The sequence below is a fragment of the Cryptomeria japonica genome, chromosome 9, assembly GCF_030272615.1.
Source record: "Cryptomeria japonica chromosome 9, Sugi_1.0, whole genome shotgun sequence".
NCBI lineage: Eukaryota > Viridiplantae > Streptophyta > Pinopsida > Cupressales > Cupressaceae > Cryptomeria > Cryptomeria japonica.
Genome location: NC_081413.1, coordinates 124,917,604 through 124,937,978, shown reverse-complemented (window position 1 = coordinate 124,937,978; position 20,375 = coordinate 124,917,604). Strand labels below are relative to the sequence as shown.

General features: G+C 33.7%; 1 protein-coding gene across 6 annotated transcripts; it reads right to left on the bottom strand.

The window, feature by feature from the left end:
* Positions 1-2,755: 2,755 nt before the first annotated feature.
* Positions 2,756-11,065, bottom strand: LOC131047067 (F-box protein SKP2A). 6 transcript variants are annotated; one of them, XM_059210940.1, is made up of 6 exons: positions 10,842-11,065; positions 8,405-8,543; positions 5,916-6,286; positions 4,135-4,483; positions 3,794-3,935; positions 2,756-3,682 (listed from the first exon to the last, which is right to left on the bottom strand). In XM_059210940.1, exons 3-6 carry the CDS (start codon positions 6,215-6,217, stop codon positions 3,132-3,134), a joined length of 1,344 nt encoding a protein of 447 aa, XP_059066923.1. In that variant the 5' UTR covers positions 6,218-6,286; positions 8,405-8,543; positions 10,842-11,065; the 3' UTR covers positions 2,756-3,131. The 6 variants fall into 6 exon arrangements, with proteins under 6 accessions (XP_059066923.1, XP_057836872.2, XP_057836875.2 ...); XM_057980889.2 differs by lacking the exon at positions 8,405-8,543; XM_057980892.2 differs by lacking the exon at positions 8,405-8,543 and having other exon boundaries at positions 10,908-11,064.
* Positions 11,066-20,375: the final 9,310 nt, after the last annotated feature.

The window sequence follows — 20,375 nt, the reverse complement described above, 5'->3', positions numbered from 1 at the left end:
CTTTAGTAAGATACTCTACTCATGTAAAAAGAACACAAAATGGTCTACAATCATGCATTTTAAATCTCTATAAAACTGAATTCACTACTCTAGCCTAGCCATAGTTTTTTGTTCACTCCATCTCTTCTAATTTCCATTACAATAATATGTTTTGTTGCACCAAAATCTTTCATTTCAAATTTAACCACAAGCTAAGACTTTAGTTTTAAATCATTCCTTTCCCTTTACCAATGAATAATAAACATATAATGCAATGTATGGGAATGGTCACCATCATATTTATAGTAAACACAATGCTTTCATTTAGAACGTTCAAGTACCAATTTGATTGGTTGGCATGCACCCAAGGTGCTCTTTTATAAACCATATTATTACTTTTTAATTTACTTGTTTACCAATGACATTTTGGTGTTTGTCAAAAGTGTCGTTTTGTGTGTTTTTCTACCAAAATGGCATTTTTATTTTCTTATAATTTACTTTGGTTTTTTGCTTGACTAGTGGAGATTTTTCACACTTCAAATTGTCGCTTTTTCCAAAACCTAACTATGTGCGCCTAAATTTGGTGATGAACCCTAGTTGTTATATCTATACAAAACTGCTATTGACACTTTAAGTTATTAGTAAATTGTAAAAATTTGTTATAGATATACAATATAATATTCTAATTTAAAATATTAATATATTTCATTTTATAATATTTATTATAAAAATACAATTAATTCAAAATATCTTTAAAAAAGAATATAATTGGTTCTAATTTTTAAAATAATTTTAATATGGAATTTTACAATAGTTTCTGATATAAATCTTGAAAACTTAGTTGATTTAATTTTATTTTTTAAATTAACAAGTTTGTCTAAATTTTTTTTATATGAATTTAGAAATTTGTTATAACAAATTAAAAATATTTAAAGGCTTATGTTATATAATAATTTATTATCCATTGACATTTTTTAGAACTATGATTCATATTTTAAAAAATAATAACTTATAATAATTATATTTAGTTATTTTATTTGTATCACTTTATTTTTAAAAAAAAACATATTTAATATGTAAAATTGATAAATTCAATAAAAATATTTGAACATAACTCCTATATAAAGAATCATAAATCAAATGTATATTTTACAATTTATATTTTACTTAAAATGTCAAATAAAAGCCATTCAAATAACTATTGTCATAAATTTTCATATGACAAACAAGTATGACAGCTGTCCAAAAGAAAACTTGACTCAGCCGTCTAAAAGAAAACTTACTGAGACTCAGAAATATCACTATAAACTTTGTAAACAAAAAAAAACCAATAATGTCAAACCTCACAAACCTTTTAACTCAATAATGTCATGGTTGAAAAACTTGACTCAACTGTCCAAAAGAAAACTAGACTCAACTGTCCAAAAGAAAACTTGACTCAGCCGTCCAAAATTTTAACTTATATCTGAAACTCAGCACCAAAAAAAAGGCAATAATGTTAAACTTCACAAACCTTTTACTCAAGCAACCTTTTTAAGACTTGAATATGTCATTAAAAAACTTGACTAAACTATCCAAAAGAAAACTTCACTAAACTATCCAAAAGAAAACTTGACTCAGCCCTCCAGAATTTTAACTTATATATGTGAAACCCAATAATATCTCAGCTATAATTAGACAAAAAAATAAAAATTTAAAAAACTCGTAAATCTATTCTGATCATCAAGTTGTCATGTGCCCCTTAAACCATTAAATTATGCATTCATTTTAAGGACTTTTGGAGAGTTTTTTACAAAGAGTCAGCAACTTTTTATAGGTTTTTCTCTGACTCGGTCAAGCTCAACGAGTAATCCGCGCAGACTCAACTCAACACGCAAATCGTCTCAACTAAGCACGTTTTCGCTTTGAACCCAAAAGTCGCACAAAATGTGAGCGATTTCACACGAGTCTTCTGACAGCTAAATATTATTCCAGCTGACCCAAATTAAGCGTTAGCCTATGGTGTTGTTTTTTTTCTCAATTAAAAGAGCGTTCCCATACTTAACTGGCGCCGAACCCCAGGCAAATTGAAAGCGTAGCCGTACCGACAACAACAAAATACCCACCTAAATTATGTTTTCCTTGATTAACGGTTTCACCTGTTTGACAAAACATTTGGAGTAATTTAGTAATTAATAATTCCACTCCCTCCCACCAATTTTATATGAATGAGAAGTCCAAAGGAACATCAACTTTAATTCTTTTTGACATAAATTATGTTATGTTTTTCTGATGCATAATTACTAAATAAATATGCATAATTATAAGAACTAAATTCATTATTACCAAATAAAAATTAACTGCATTGTAAGCGTTCATGAAAAATGATGTATACTGTTTTTTTTTTAAATTTATCCACTGTGCCAGCACAAAATCTTTTTGGGTAAGAGCCAAAGACTGAAGTGTATCCATTCTGTCAAATTCATCCAAAACACGATCTAGGATTCAATCCCTTACGATGTTGAAGCCTTGCACTCAGATAAGACTCGACTTGATCCATAGTAGATTAAGAACCATTTAACTTCACCAGCAGACCAAAGACCCATTGACAATGTCCACTGTTTTTATGATCAGAACATAACACATGACAGTTTATTGCTCAGAAAAATCTTAAACAAACCAAATAGACAATATAGTAGATTAAAGAACTCATAAAAAGTTTGTCAAATAGCCACAAAAAAACAATTCAGTTACAAAATCATGTAATATAGTTGACAAATAAAATGCGACAACTATAGACATTTCCAACTGTCTGAATTTAATTACTTCCACCACAGAAATGGATAGATCAAAACCTACAAATGAGTATATCTATTACACTATCTTTAATATAGCATAAATATAAAGCATCTACAATTGTTTTGGACAGTCCGTATTGCTTTGATCAAGTGTATTTGGACTTCATGAACTAGAAATCCAGGTGATTTCAGCACATTCATTTTCACAGAACATAAGTCACATAATGTAACATTTCTACAAAGCTATGAAGTCCAGTAACAAAAGAAGACTTAACTATACCATTTATCAACATGCAACACATCTGATAATCTACATACAAGCAAAAAGAAATTTGATTTCCTTCACTTTTCAAATGGCCTTCAAACATGCAAACTTCACCGTACTGCTCTTGCATTTAGAATCCCTGCAATAGAAGATGCAGCTTTATTTCTGCGTCCTCTGCTGGCTTCGACAGCACACACACAATGCACAGAAGTGAGGTTTAGACAACCACTTATGATGAGAGAACGCCTATCTACACAAGTGTGCAATGCTGGGAAAGTATTACAGACAGCTTGAACTGCTGGTGCAGATAATGATGTACACTGGCTAATGTTTAAATGCCCTAGACCATGTTCTTCTTGGTCATTCAAAACAGATTCCATGTAATCACGACTTGTAGCTGCAGTGCGATCATTACTGCTGCAACTGCCTGCACTACCACCAAGCCCACATCTTGGAGAGCCCTGGGCTACAATTGCCTGATATACTGGCTCAGTGTTGAATTTATTATTGCCACTCTTGTGTTTGGGATTTGGTTTCACTGATCTATATATACCATTATTTACTAGTGAGTACATGGCAGTATCTGTGATGTTTTGGCAGTAATACAGTCCCAATGATCTTAAGTCATGGCAATTTCCAGCCAATGCAATAACACTTTGATCTGCACCATGTAAAAATAAATAAATAAATGAGCACAAATTTCATGTTCTGTTATTAAATTGAACGAAAACGAAAGTTTTTGCAGTACATATGTTAACTTTCATTTTTATACCTGTTATTAACACACAACCACACAGGTCCAGAGCTCTTAACTCAGGGCAACATTGTGCCAATCCTGTAACACCAACATCAGTAACCCTCTCACACCAACCCAGATTCAAAGATTGCAAGTGGCAGCAATTATGAGCCAGTGCCTGGGAATCATATGCAAATGTTAGATACCAAACACAAGTTGGAGTTTTTGGATTACAATTGATCCTAATTGACCTACTAAATTAGTAATGAAGAATAAACTTGCTTCCCATACCATCTTGAAAGTCGAAAAATTCCATTACAGAACCCTTTGATTTCCAAGAAACAAATAAATTCTGCCACACTTGCTAATAGACCTACCAGTAAAGCTCTGTCAGATGCAGCTCTAACGCAGCCACACAAATTTAGATGCCTCAATTTGTTGCACTGCTCTGATAGAAAGATAAGTGCATGATCGCTGACTCCAGAACATCCACTTATGTTGAGCTTTTCTAGTAGTTTACAACCACGTGCCAATGCCTCTAGAGATTTATCTGTCAGTTGTGTGCTGTTTGAAAGATCTATAGCACGTAAATCATGGCAATGCTTTGCAACTATTTCTACTGCTTGTTCATTGAGTTGGGGTTGATTCTGCCGTAAATTAAGAAATTGCAAACAGTTGAACCTAGGAATAGCTGACAGGACCAAGTTGCTCATGTTCCGCTTACACCTACATTGCAAAAAGATATAGTCACTGCACTTGACATAAAAACACTCGTGATGAACCCCCACTTAACACCTTTTGAGTAGGAATAGACTGAAAAAATTATATATGGTGCACAGAAGACCTACTATGAGGACATTTCAATAGAAAAACCTTTGGTGAAAAAAGAAAAGCTCTTTAGGAAAAATCAACTAGAATCTCCCTCTTTAAGTTAAGCCAACATTTAATCTGTAGATGATAGACGTTAGCTTCAGGTGATTATAATTTGTAACGTCCACTATAATTACAATTTGAAGAGCAAAATTTAATGTAAAGACTTTTAACGTAAACTGGAGGCAAACAAACAGCTTGAAAGACAACAAAATGATATTCTGGTTATATTATTCACACACCATTAATAATAAATATATATTCCAAGAATGACATTTCAACATATTAATAAATATATATTCCAAGAATGGCATTTCAACATATTAGCGAAGGACAAACACCACTAGCTGAATTTACAAATGCACCTTTGCACAATTATTTTAACCTGGTGAAGATCAAGACACCAATCTTGAGGTCCTAATTTATGGAAAAATGTAAGGAGTCCAGCAGGATTTACAAAAATGACAACTTTACTACAAGGAATGACCTTTAAAGACATTAAGGTCCATACTAACACAGCAAGCCATAAAACTGCCTGCTAATGATGCCTCAGAGAGCTAAAATGCCATAGAATGATGTTCAATCATACCAAAAAAATTGATGCTGAAATGTTAAGATTCACTACCACTGCTCACGTATCAGTATATAGCAACCACAAAACTACAAAAAGCCAAAAAAAGGCCACCTTGGGTAAGAAACAAAGTAAATTTGCAAAACTGTAGGTAGCTTAACCCAAGTAGCTGGCATCATTTATTAAAAAATGTCCAAGGCAGTCACATGGGCATGAAACATAATCACCACCTCGTTTCCAGAACTGCTACAGAGGATATCTGATATTTTCCATTATGTGGATTAAAAAGGGATATAACTCGTGGAACACATGGAAGGGGTATGGAATAGAATCTAATAATAGACAAAATGGAGTATTGTTCATGACCTCAGCATAGAGAAACAAAATTTAAGTACACTGTCATAATCAGAAGAAGCATATCTTTCTCAATCAGACAGCTTGTTTGAAGAGGATAATTTCAAAACCCTTAAGAGGCATTACTTCTCTTGTTTCTTGTTAATCATTTAGACCACCATATCTATTCTTGTACTCAAGCTAAATTGTTCAATCATACTTAGAGATCCTTCTAATTTATTTTATCAACTATTATGATTGCTTTTTTCCTTGGTGAGGGGACCTTCCATGGCCCCAGTACTGTAAATTCCCTCAACAGTGAAAAAGATAGTATCAATTTTAATTGGCTTGGTTACTATAAAAAAGTAAACATCAAATTCTCACCATGAAAGTGAAAGATCTTGAACACCAACACAGATTGCATCTCTCCAGCCAGTGCATACACCCGAGGCAACAATGATAGAGCGGTCATCCGCAAGCACAAGAATGCGCACAAGGAGCTCCATGGGTAAATCATGCCATTTGGAATGCGTAGCATCATCTTCAGTTTCAATCTTCACATTGTATAAAACACTATAATTCTGCACGGCAGGATTCTTTTCTTGCTTGATCATTGTGAAGGGCATTGGCTCCAATGCTTGGGGCTGTTGGGGGATCATAGGTTTGATGTTTTCTTTCCCTGACATACTTAATGCTCAGCCAATTCCCCACCTTATTTCTCTTACAGTGTACGCAATATGCTAAGTTATTAAAATCTGCACACACAAACACCAAAAGAATAAGTAACAGGAAGAAACAACAAAAAAATTAACTTCCAAAACAAAAGCAGCTTACAATAAGGTACAGAAGGCTAAAACACAAAAAAGTAACCTCATCAAATAGACAACAAAGCTATAAAGTTCTTAGTCATATTTATAAATTATAAGGATAAATAACCTTGCTCACATCAATAGGCGACTACTTTTCAAATCAATCAAGTTTAACCATTTGATGTCTCTATAAACAGTGATATGACTAGAGGCAGCACACAGCCATTACTTCATATATGATTTTGTTTACAACAAGGCTAACAATCTTGGTATCTTCAATTTCAATTTACATTCTAACAAATCAAGAATTGCAACCAATATTAACAGTATTTATAATGTTTAAGCCCATACATAAAATTTGTTTACATGATTCCCAAGAGTGCTTAAGGGTTCAGTCTCTTAAGTTCAAATAAAGCATTTATAGCACATTATTGATCATGTCTTTGTTACAGGGCCATGGGTCAGTCCTGTTTTAGGCCCCATACAATATCGATGTACAGCATCCAAGTCAGCACCAGCAATAGAGAACAAAAATAGAGAGAGAGAGAGAGAGAGAGAGAGAGAGAGATTTTATGCATCTAATGCAAGAGAACTATGCCTGTCAGCAAATTTCCAAAAAAGCAGGATAATCTACTTTAAGAAAATAGTAAATACTACTTAACAAAATGTCAAACTGTGATAAAGGGAGGTCATGAAAAGATTAAAGAAACTTTACAAAAACAACAGATCAAATCAAATTAATGTAGAACCTCTGTTTCATTAGGATCCTGAATTAATTTGCAGAACTAGCATAATATCAACAGAAAGGTAATATGCCAAAAATTGTCACAAGAAACATAAAAAGGATTGGAAAGACTCTTGAAAACATGCTTGACAATTATATTGTCCTCCTCACCATTCTTGCAAGTAGGTGTCTGTGGTTAAAAATAGCAGCTTCTACAAATATAATGTGAAAACACAATATATATTAATAATGATCCTGATTCATGAGTTGATGGGTGGGATGAGTTTTAGTGGTAAATCGTCAGGCTTTTATATGCCATACCACAATGAAAATGAGAGATAGAAGTCCTAGGTAACTTTACAGATGACATGCCCTTGGTAAAGACACCTAAGTCAAAAGTCGACCTACAAAACGAATTTACTAGTGCAAAAAAATATTAATTCATGGATTTGCCAAGAGAACACATAGGCAGCAGCATTTGCAGATGTGTCATTGACCCAGTAAGTGTTGGTAACATTGCCTTTGCACGGCAACTAAAATAAATTAAGTGCAAGCAATGTATAAATTTACAAATGTCCAAAGAATGCAAAAAGACATGCCATCTAATTTCAAGTTCAACCATATAAAATTTTAAGGGGATTCTCAAATGATTAAAAGGAAACGATCAAAAAAGGTGTGCTATCAGTTATCGAACATATTAAATTTCATGGGGATTTTCAAATGATTATGAGCATCCCGTCATCAGAGAGAAATCTCATTGATGTCAATTTGAAGAATATTATTAAGAGAAAATTCAATCTTCAAAAAAAGTTGATATTTAATTCACTAATTTTCTGTAGAGCATAAACTCACATGTGAACAAATTTTAGAGCTTAGAAATGATTTTCAAAACAGGCTCTATAAATATAAACTATAGGACAGATGTCTATCACTTAGCCATGCAGAAGTGGAAATTCAAAAAATGAAACTGAGATTTCAGACCTGCAAAGCTCTCAACCTGCTTGAGTTTCCTATATTTTAATTTTATAGATTCTGATTGTGCCAATCTAGAGAACAAAGATTACTTCACTCACAGGCAATAAAGAAATACAAAATCTTTAAATTAATGTAATAAACTCAAGCGAGCTTTGGAGTAGCAGCAGGCAACTCAGCACCATAACAACCAGATTTTCTACTTGAATATTTATGAGCAGCAATTGGGTGGACTTCAGCTGTTTAGAGTTCAGTTGAAGGCAGACCTTCATAGCATGCTCACCTGGAGAAGTGTGGGCATGACGCAGATATCAGAGCACCATTTCAAATAAGATTACATGAGTAAATAAATAAGGGTACAGCCATACTCAAGCGCACTTTGGAACAGCAGCTGGCAACTCAGCACCATTACAACCAGATTTGCTACTTGGATATATATGAGCAGCAATTGGGTGGACTTCAGCTGTTTAGAGTTCAGTTGAAGGCAGGCCTTCATTACATACTCACCTGGAGAAGTATGGGTATGGATGCAGATATCAGTGCACCATTTCAAATAAGATAAAATGCGTAAATAAATAAGGGTATAGCTATATTATATATAAATACAGTCACCAGAAGATGTCGGATAAAGACGAGGGCAGGTTTCACTGACTAATACCAAAATTTCTTGTAGCTCATTCAAATGTTTTAACAATTAACAAATAGCTCAAATATGAGATAGGTATAAACAATAAAGCACAACATGGAAACAAACCTACAGCAAATAGAATTGAATTTTCTTATCTATGGGCAGCAAGTGACCCATATAATGGAGCTAATGATGCCCCCAAGGTCCCTAAAAGGTGTGCCAGTTCCTGTTTTCAAACTATGATCAGGGCAAAGACAGCAAAGTACATACACCTTATGATGAAAATTTGAAGGATGATTAAGAAAGCGCTAATGATTATAAGCCTTAAACCCACTCATCATATCTAAATATCTGCCTGTATTATTATTGTTGCTCTGTTCTCTTGTTCTTATATCTCCAGACTCAACGATAGTTTAAGTACTTTTAGTGCATTAGATTTGATAAGCATAAGACCTTTTGACTAGAGTAAAAAATTTGGATTTTTGCATCAACTGTATGATTTGAAAATGTCCTCTTTAAGTTTAACTATGACTAATTTGATAGCAATTACATCTCTTACTACTAAATAATAAATAACCCAGGACAAGGGTATGATGTCCTATTTCCTGTGTCATCCTTATCAAACAAATTACAGTTATGGATTCCTCAAAAACTAATGCAAGAACATACCAAGACAACCAACAATATCAAGCACAATAAAATAAAAGACGAAGAAAAAGCACAGATATCCACAAATAATTCATGGGATAGAATTTATCTGTTACTCATCTTTAACCAAGTCACAAATCTGCCTGCTTATTCCATCTAACTTTACATCCTTAAATTCTAAAGTCAGTGTCCTGAAAACAGATACTGCCAGATTCTACCATCTTCATCTCCGTTTCCGTAATTATTCATTACTTGTATGTTTTAATTTTATCTTTTACAATTTTCTGTATTTTTTTAATTTCTTTATCCCCTGTATCCATCATTACTATTTTAGAATTCCCAATACTCTACTTCTACCATCTTCTGTACTTTGTCAATCTAAAAGCAACAAATTCTACAATCATCAATACATTAATTAAGTATGCCTTAAGACCATGTTCAAACGGTAAGCGAAGACAAGTTACAGATCCTTGGCTGCAGGTTTGAGGCCGCTAGAGACATCTCAGTAAATTTGGCACCCAGAGAATGGACCCCCGATATATCTGTGGTCCAGGGGTTGGCCATGGCCATTCATTCACTGATAATTAGAGTATGCTCCGAAACCTAACCTCGTCCAGCTACATACTCTCCAATTTATTGGCATCGCGATGTTCAAGACAGGCCCCCAAGAAACATCTGAACAACTAAACCAAAAATGATGGATTAAACGTACATAGCTTGCCCTCAAGCCAAAAATTGTCATCGTGAATCTCTAATCCACAACGAAGACCGAATAAAACATAACAGAAGTTCCTAAGCTAGAAATAACCTTGAACTGAACTATGTAAACAAACCTATCCTACACCGCTAGTTCTCGACCGTTAAACCCTCATCCACAACAGTAGAGACAAAGACTGAAAATTGCAGCCGTGATAAAACAAAAGGTATCAGATAATCAGATTTTCCGTATAAATAGCACACAGAAAATAAAATAAATAAGCATTCTTCGTGTACAGCACAGATATATCCTCAACCAAAAACTCTTCAACAACCCCAAGCCTGGCGAAACGCCAGAATGTTTCGAGCCATCGACGTCTAACAAGCACCACAAATTCCCCGAACCCTGTAAATTTCAATTTTGACCACAAACTACACAATTCCATCATTCAAAATCATATAAAGGTCGGACGGCCGGCAGGCATTTTCAGTAATTCGGCTCAAACAGAAACGAAAAACAACAAGAAACTGAATTACGATAAATATTCTAGCACCTTCCAAACTTTCATCCAAAATCGACATTCCCTGTATAACTCACCGCCTGAACAGCATTTCCCCGTCAATAACATAATCAAAGCGCAACAAAATCAAAAAACTTCAAACCCCCCAAAAACTAGAGTCTCACGCATCGCAATCGCAAACTTCCATACACTAAACCAATCACAAATTTCCATACACTAACGCAATCGCAAGTTTCCACACAATCCGATCATCAAACCACAAGGCGTGGAAACAAAAAAAAACAAAAACATAATCTCAGAAGCAAACCGTACCAGAAAGAAAGAAACAATTCCCTGCTCACTTATCTTCCCAAAGTACAATCTATCTGTCCAGAGTACCTTACACCGAAGAAAACCACATGACTTGCGGCCCATAAATAAACCTGAGTTTCCTTCCCTGCCTCCATAAAAAAATGTGATACCGAGATGAAGTAAAATGGGGGCCGTAAAAAAATCAAAACAAGTCGTTGGCGGAGAACCAGAGCCGCGCGGGAACGGTGAAATGACGTGGCGTGTGGGTCCCGCCATCCATTTGATGAGAAAAAGACGAAAGCTCAGGCTCTGACAGTGACGTCTTCGTACCAATGGTGGGCCCCAGAAGTCCGTCTCCTCGGGGACCCTGTTTTTAGGGTTGTATGTATGTGCCTACGTGGCACCAATTAGCTTGAAAATAGTGTATTATTGGTACTTTATGCGCTATGTGTCAACTGATGGCCGCCACGTGTACACACATCCTCGGGGCGTGAGCCATTGAAACTGCCGAGGGAGTTCAGGTTTTGAACGTCTCAAAGCTCTTAAAAAAAATTAATTCTTTTGGCTTTTTAAAAGTAAAGATGTTGAGATTTATGTAATCCAGTTGTATTCAATTAGAAATAATAAGTTGTCTTTTTTAAATTGATCAGTATTTCTATTTATGAAGAATTGTTGAAGAATGTTAAAAAGTTTAAATATATATTTTTTATTATATTTATGTTTGGTTTGTTGTAAATTGTAGCTAATGGTGAATTTTTTTTTATTCTTGTCATTTTTCATTTAAGTTGGTGTCTATTTTGAGAAAATGTGAGGATGTAAGTAGATGTCATGCAACTTATCAAGTTGGGCCCGTTTCCCTAGCCTTTATCTATCTTTACATGTACATATTTTCCATATTTAGCCCCTCCTTTACTTTATTCTTATATGCATGTGGTCTTGTCCACACTTATTACACTTGTTTATAGGCCTACCTAGATATAGTCATTGTACACTTTGGATATAATTGTTTGCCTTGTAGCTATGGACTTGACCTTGTCTTTTTTCAATTCAATTTAACTTTTGATGATTTTATCCCTTTGTTTTGTAGTCTAAATCAATAAGTACATGTTTTACAAACTTTGATTTTATATGCAAGTATTTGAAGGTGTTTATTATCATTCATTTAACATATGGACCTGTGGAAACAGGGATGTTTGATGATCATGAACTTTACTTTGGAGGGTCATTTTAAAGTTTATTTTTCCTATCACATGTCGCTTCTAAACCATTTTAGAAACCTTGACCTCATTTCCTTCTTGTTCTATTTGTTACATTCCTTGGGGCATTCTGTTAAGGAAGTCGATCCCACCAAACAACAGGGCAAAAAACACGTGCCCTTGCACCAGGGTCTTATCTATAGGCTTTATTCCTTCCATCTGGCTCTGTGTCCACCTACAAACATAATGGTGTTGGAAACCCCAATTTCGAGCCCCCCCTCTTGCTACCATAATAGACACTCCTGGCTCTAATAAAAAGCGGTGTATTCATCACCTTGGGGCTGCAATTATCGATTCTCCTAAATTCTCCTAAAACTCCCCCAACCTCGGTGGTTATTACAAAGCTATGTGCATCAAAGGATCAAAAAGCCTTCTGCCAGTAAGAGGAAAGACAAAAGTATTGGCCATCATAAAAGAATCACCATTCCGGAAGAGTCGAGCAAGGAGGAGGATGAGATGAGGGAGAGTAGCGATAAGAATGAGGGTAGACAAAGGTCTAACAGGCTAGCCTCCCGTAGCATTGGTAAAGGTACAAAATTAAAATTAGTTGATTATGATTTGGAAGACAATGAGGAGGAACAAGGAAAGGGAAATGAGGAGAAGGACAAGGAGGAAAATGTGGAAGGTGGTGAGGATGATTTGGAAGATAACCCTGAGAAACTAGTTAACAATAGCTCCACCCATGCTTCTGATGGCATGTGGGCTGAGCATGTGAACCCAACTAATGAATTCAAAATGGAAGAGGAGGATCTTAAGGTGATTGTTGGCAGAGGTAGCTGCACATATTGTCAAATCGCAAGCAAGGAGTCGAAGGCAATGGAAATTGAATTGCAGATGATGAAGACTAAGATTCTCGACCTTGAAAAGAAGATGGGCAACATCTCCAAGTTTAGTCTTCGAGTGATGCACAGTTATGCGACCTCCCTATGTCTTATGTAGGAAAAGATTCTAGGCGAGACAATTGAAGAGAAAGGCACTCACAAAGAACTCTACAAGTTCCTAAAGGAAGACTGGAACAATGTGTTTTATCAAGTGGGTTGTGGTGTTAAATATTCTGGTCATGCATCTTTTTAGGGTTTACTTTTAGTTTACTACTTTCTGTTGTATACGATAAAAATGGATAGTGAAAACAACAATATTGAAAGACTAACAAGGATCAACCACAAAACCTTAGCCTAACAATGAAAAGCATCCACCATACACAAATGAAGATACCTAAGACCATGCAAATAAACAAAATAACAAAACAAGATATATCATTCACATGTCTAATAGGGTTTCAATCTCCATTTATTCTAGTCTCCATTGATCGTGTTTGATATATTTGCTCTCAGATTTTATGTGTGCACAAGAGCTCAACAAAGAACGGGTTGTGGTTGATAGCTTGATCGCAAGAAGGCTTGATTGCATATGGGATTTGGCAATTAGGTGATTGGGGTTGATAAGGAAGAGGGCGTCCTCTTATATATAAGACACTTTAGGAAATGGAGGGATAAGATTGAGAGGTGTAAAGATAAATGGTCGACTAGGATTAAAGGGTAGGTAGAGGAAATAATTAAATGATAAAGGGGGTAGGTAAGAGAATAATTGAGAGATGAATGACATGTGTCATGGGTAGAAAAGACTAATGAATTAATTAAATAATTTATTTATTTAATAGAGGAAAGGGGATAATTAAATAAATAAAATATTTATTTAATTTGGAAAAAGGACAATTTAAATAAATAAAAATATTTATTTAAATGAGGAAAGGCTTAGAAAAAGATGAATAAATTAATCAAATAAATAAAAATTTATTTAATTAATAGAAGACTTAGGATAAAATAATTAAATAAATAATATTTATTTAATTAGACAAGACAATTTTAGGTGTCTACACCTGTTATTTATGTTTTTGGGCTTGGCTCCCATGTTGAACAATTTGGTTAGTTACAGTATGTCTTTTGTTAGATGTTTTGTTGTTGGACTATGGTTTTTTCCTTTTAGTTGGTGGTTTATTATTGCTTATGAATTGTTGCTTAACTAGTTGATTTGGGTGTATCATGTTGTTGTTTTGTTCTTGACGTCGTTTGGCTATGGCTGTAATAGGGACAACACCCCCTTTTTACTGCTCTTTAATATCAAAAACATATATGGAATTCACAAAGTCATTTCTTAATTTGGAGCATTAAAGGAGCAATCAATAGTGTAACATTGTTAGTGCACTAAACAAAGTAAAGATCTACAAACATCATTGTAAGGCGCTTACTTTTTATTTATTATATTTTACGCATTTTAACGAATTGACCTAAGAAAATACATCTCACACAATAACAACCCTTCCAATTTTCAAATATCACCACTAATCAAATATTAGAAGAAAGTAAAGAAACTAAAAGCCAATTAGATGAGCAAGAAAGCAAAAGTGTACATTGTGCAAGGTCATATTTGAACACAAAAGATAAATTTACAACTAAATGTTTGTGTTTGAGGGTTTTATATCAAACCCATAGAATTATTTAGCTAACCAATACAAGAACGTAAGCCTATGTCCAAAAGCTTCAACTAAGAATCGAGGAATGAGGTGTATCTATTCCACTAAAGTCACCTTGGACATTATCTTTGTCTCATCCCTGATGATGTTAGGGCCTTATGATATGGAAGATAGCACAGACTTATCTTAAGATTTAAGACACTTTACTAACAAAGAGGTTTTAATTGTCTTTGATATTTCACACATAATATTGAGAGTTAAGATCAAGGAGAACACCTCCTTATGATATGATGGTGGCCCATTTTTGAAAACCACTAAATATCAAATATTAGAGTAGATTAAGTGAAGGTCAACCAAACAAGCAACAAAACTAAAATGTGCATTGCATAAGATTAGATTTGGATGTAGAGGACAAATATATAAATGTTGACTTTGCTGGTGTTAATGAGGGTATTACCTAACTAGTTCCACCATTAGGTCTCTTTCACATAGATTATCATTTAAGATTACTTAGCGTACACATAGGATATTTATCACTTTATGTTGCATGTCATAAGATTAAGACACTTGTCATATCTCACCTTGGTCTATATAACTAAGGGTATCTCATAGATTGTACGTTTATTTTGTTTGCATTATTTAATAGGAATAAAGTTTAATATTTTTCATATTGATCTTCTGAGTATCTTGTGCTTTCCAATAGGCCTCTAGATCTTGGGTAGCTATCTCCATAGCCAAATCTTATAGAATTGATCTCAGACATAGCACAAATTCAATGTAGAATTTGAGGCACTTTACTAACAAATAAAATACATTTTCTACGCAAAAATAGTTAAATTATAAAATCTTCACCAATAGTATATATTATTTGGTCAATGAAATAAGTGTCCATATTTATTACATTTATTTCCACAACATTTACTTTCAAAGTACATGAGCCCACAAACCATAATCATTTAATCTAAGTTAATATGTGCTTATTTGTATGCATATAATTAGTTTAGTCTAGATTAAGCTTAAGGAATTTTTCTTTCCATCTCGATAAGCTCTCTAGCATGTGTATTCTCTTATAAAAAAGGCTCCTCAAAAGTAAAAATCAATGCAAAAGGTTGCTTGATCTAGTAAGGCACAAATGTTGAATTGACATTTTTGGGTGACAAGCTTGTAAAACGTGACACTCGTTTTATAGTCATGAAATGTTCTAATTGCAAACACCTAAAATGTAATCCCATAATTTTATTATCCGAAGATCATGTACCATACAAATATACTCCCAACATTAATTAAATAAATGTTATTTATTTGATCAATCTATTCATCTGTTCTTCTAATGTTAATTAAATAAATGTGATTAATTAATTAACAAGTCTAACCATTCATCTAACATTGAATAAATAAATTGCCTTCATTTAATTAATTAAATCCATTTTTCCTTCTAAAGTTCTCACCTTGATCAAATAAATCATATTTATTTAATTGAATTAATCATTCTTCCAACATTCTCCAATAAATTAAATAAACACATAATATTTGTTCCTCCAATAAATCATATTTATTTAAAGAGAGAATGGCCTTTCATCTTGTCTTCTCCACATGTCATAGAAGCTAAGCTAGATTGTGTAGGTCCTGAAGTGGTAGAAGAGGATGAACTAAATGAAGGCAGTTGAATATTATTCATCCAGAGAAGATCTTTTAGCTCATCTATCTCCTTTCCATAACAACGATGCTCATCATGTCCTATTTTGGTGAAATATGCATACTTTGGCTTGTTCTTCTTGGATGAAGACCTCTTGGAAGAGGAAGAAGATTCTAAATCATGTGCATGAGAATCTGTAGCTACATGGTTAGACTGTGAATCTACATGCCTATGTTTCTTGTTTTGTTTCCTCATATATGATTATGCAACCAAAGCCTACGATCTAGAACCAAAAAGTGAATCAAGTTGTATCAACTTGGCCTATTCTTAGATCAAGCATTCACAAAACACCTCAAGTGAAAGAAGAGCGAAGGTTGCACCCAAAGCATCAATAGTAGAATAAAATGTAGAAGCAAAGACTTGAAAAGGGCCCTGAAGCTTCGATAAAATCATAAATATGCACTCTTTTTCATTCTCGTCCATACAACCTAAATTTCTCTAGAAAGTCCACAATGAAGGAGAAGTAATCAGGTAACAATGATGTCAAATCTAACTCAAGTTTAAGTGCACAAAACTCATTAATATTGTAAAAAATCTCCTAAAATTTGAGCTACATAGCTTGAGGACATTGGGAAATTATCTAATTACTCGAACATTGAGCTCATCATTTGGTTAACAAGTTTTTTTCTAACAAGAAATTTGTTCCTTTTTTTTATCATTTATTTTAACTTACCTAGTTCAATCAAAGGTGTGACTAGGTATAGAATAGGAATATTTGTTTATGCATTATTTGTTATTGTTTTGTTCTATATGTTGGCATGTCTCGTGGGGCCATGTCACGATCTAATTTCCATATTTGCAAAGTGTGTTTTGAGTATTTGTATATTTTCACATACATTTGACATTTACTAGCTTGATGTATGTACTCTACGTGATGATGAATATACTCTATGTTTTGGCACATTCATACTTTGTCCTGACACATCTACATTCAGTGAAGCCTTAAACCCTAAACTTACACTTAAGGTTCAATAACTCCATGGAGTGACACAACTGCACTACATTGTGGTTCATGCACGCCTATTATGGCATGTGCACAATTAATGATTTATTTTAATTAGTTTAAACAAAATTTTATTTCTTATAGTGAACCAACAAATCGAATGACATAGGAACACCCATTAGTGGTGTGTGTGTGTGTGTGTGTGTGTGTGTGTGTGTGTGTGTGTGTGTGTGTGTGTGTGTGTGTGTTTTAAGGTTTGCATTATCTTTCTAGCAATTTTACACTAACCTTTAACATTTTTGTATTTTTTTAATATTTCCATGATATGGAATTTTGATTTTTAATCACTTAGCATTGGTGTTCTATGTAATAGTGTATACACACTCTCTATGTGTATACACTCTATAAAATAGTGCATCCACTCTTAGTTAGCTATTGTCTTGTACATTTAAAAAATATATATTACAAATTATAATCATTGCAAGGACCTTTTTCACCCTATGTAGCATTAGTTAGCCTCTTGTTGTAGGTCTATTTGTTTGAAGACCACTCATAACCAATAAATGACTTGTAGTTTCATTTGTATGAGAAACAAATTTAGACATATTTTGGTGTTTTCAATTGCTTTATTTAAAGGGAATTAACTTTTTTTTTTTGGACATATTTTGTATTTTATTCCCTCAATCCACAAGGTGGCCTTGAGAATCAAAATCCTCTCTTATATGCATTTGTCTCCTCATCTCACATTTTCATTTATATGATCAAATATCTTTTTTTTCATGTTTATGTGATTTAAGGGCGTGGGTACTCTTCTTGTAGGTTTTCCTCACAAGTCACAAGGTCACATTGGGAACCAAAAGCATCCCTTTACACACTATTCATTTTCCTCGAAAGGTTAATCATGTGTATGCTCTTTTCTCGTGTCATAAGAAAAACTTGGAAATAAAAAATAGTTAGTCCTTTTGTCTTGATAAAAATTTAGTGCGCCTAGCTTCAACTTCAATACCAAGTGACAACTTGAACTCATGTCTTTCATCGAGGTATATAATCTAGGAAGAGAATTGAAATACTCCTCCTTTAATGTACATTTATCGCTCAAATTAAGCTTGCAATAAAATTTATAGCTTGCAAAGCGATGAACAAAAGTGGGGTACCCTCCACACCAAGTCATTAGATATGTACACCTCATTTCATAAATTTTGGTCTTGCATGTCTTTGGGCCTATTCGGGACATCCTTAAAAATGTCATTGTTCAAACCTGGCTAGAAAACATGTCAATTATTCATAATTTATGATGCACCAATAAGTTATTAGCCCTTGTAAGCTACTCATATTGTATATTTGAATCTAATATAAAAAACCATAAACAAATAAAATGTACTCTGAGATCGTGGTCCATTATTATCCACAACGAAGTCTAGGTATTATTTATATAAAAAATTTAATCTATTTGTAAATCATAACTAAGCCAACCACTAAGCCATGGATCTAAAAACTAATTCAACACAACATCAATAGAGATTCAATCAATCATGCAAACAATAATGAAATTAAACAAAGTATACCTTTCACATGTCCAATAGGCTTGTCTCTATTGTTCTCCTATCATCCATGATCTTGTATTTGATAATAGGTGTTCTCAACTTCACATTGCACTTGCATAAGAGCCCAAGGAAGAACGAATGTGGTTGTGATGATGTAAGGCTAAAAGTGTGATGATGTATTGCTAGAGTAATTTTGGTCGAGTGTAAGTATGCTCAAGACATGGCATGATCCCACAATATTGGGTTAAATTAGACCCTTGGATGAACAATTTCAACGATGATGGGACAAAGTCAAGAACAACATGCAAGTGTGTAATATGCTACTAGGATGATGATGCAATATTGATGTAGTTATATTTTGTTTTATTCATTGATGCCCACTAGATTGTAGTTGTTGATTTCTAGACAATTTTTAGTTGATTCTTTTTTAATTAGGGTTAGTCCCTTTTTGTCAAGAGAAAAAAAAATGATCTTTGTGTATTTGTTGATATGAGGAGCAAAAATTAAAGTTGGATGAATAATCGACCTCTTTCAACTAAGAGCCAAGGACTAAAGGATATCCAATGTCCCATACTCATCCAAGGCATGATATTGGAAACATCCTTTAAAATATTACATGCTTCACACAAAGAAAAATATGAGTTTTGGTAGACTCTCTACGAATCATTCAACTTCACCATTTAAGCAAAGACCATTATACAATTAAATTTAGCCTTTAAATACACCATCTAAAGGTAGAAGGTCTAGAAGATAGAGAAGATCAAGGTGGAATGGAATTAGGAGTAGGATAAAGGAACTTAGACGATATAGGCAAAGGAGAAAGAGGGAGAGAATAAACATATTTATATTTTTTGGTGGCCTCTAGACCATATTTTAGTCATGATTATGATTAATCTCCTAGTGGCCCTTACTTAGTGGAATCCATATATTTATCTATGAATCGTGATAATCTATATTTTTTTATGGAGAGCCTCCTTTGAATCAATTTATGTTTTCCTATTAAATATTTATGAGTTATTATGGAGTACATCCTCGTACATTCCATAATGCATTGGATTTAGACATGCCTAAGGGTAAAGAATAACATGAGGATAGTGTACCCTTAGTTGTCTCCTTTGAATCAATTTATACTTTCCCATAAAATATTTATGAGTTATTAAGGAGTACATCCTCGTATATCCCATAATGCATTAAATTTAGACATGCCTAAGGACAAAGAACAACACGAGGATAGTGTACCCTTAGTTGATGATACACATTCCCCATCTTGCTCACTATTACACTTGTTGACTCATAACAACTTACAAAAACACATGACAAGATTTGAAATCGAATTTCAAAATTTAAATTTCCAATCCACACAAAATAAAGAGGCATTTAGATAATTCACTTTAATCGACTCATAACAACCTACAGATACACGTGGCAAGATTTGAACTCGAATTTCAAAATTTAAATTTCCACTCCACATAAGAAAAGAGACATTCAAATAATTCACTTTAATCAACTCATAACAACTTACAATTACACATGACAAGATTTGAAATCGAATTTCAAAATTTAAATTTCCAACCCATATAAGAAAAAGAAACATTTGTATGATATTTTTTCACCATTGCCATTATTAAATAAAAAATAAAATC

Coding starts and splice junctions, on each gene's coding strand:
- LOC131047067 (XM_059210940.1), bottom strand. CDS start 6,217: ATGTCAGGGAAAGAAAACATCAAACCTATGATCCCCCAACAGCCCCAA. Junction 3,936..4,134: donor CATCTGACAGAGCTTTACTG/GTAGGTCTATTA, acceptor TATGATTCCCAG/GCACTGGCTCATAATTGCTG. Junction 3,683..3,793: donor TGGTTGTGTGTTAATAACAG/GTATAAAAATGA, acceptor TACATGGTGCAG/ATCAAAGTGTTATTGCATTG.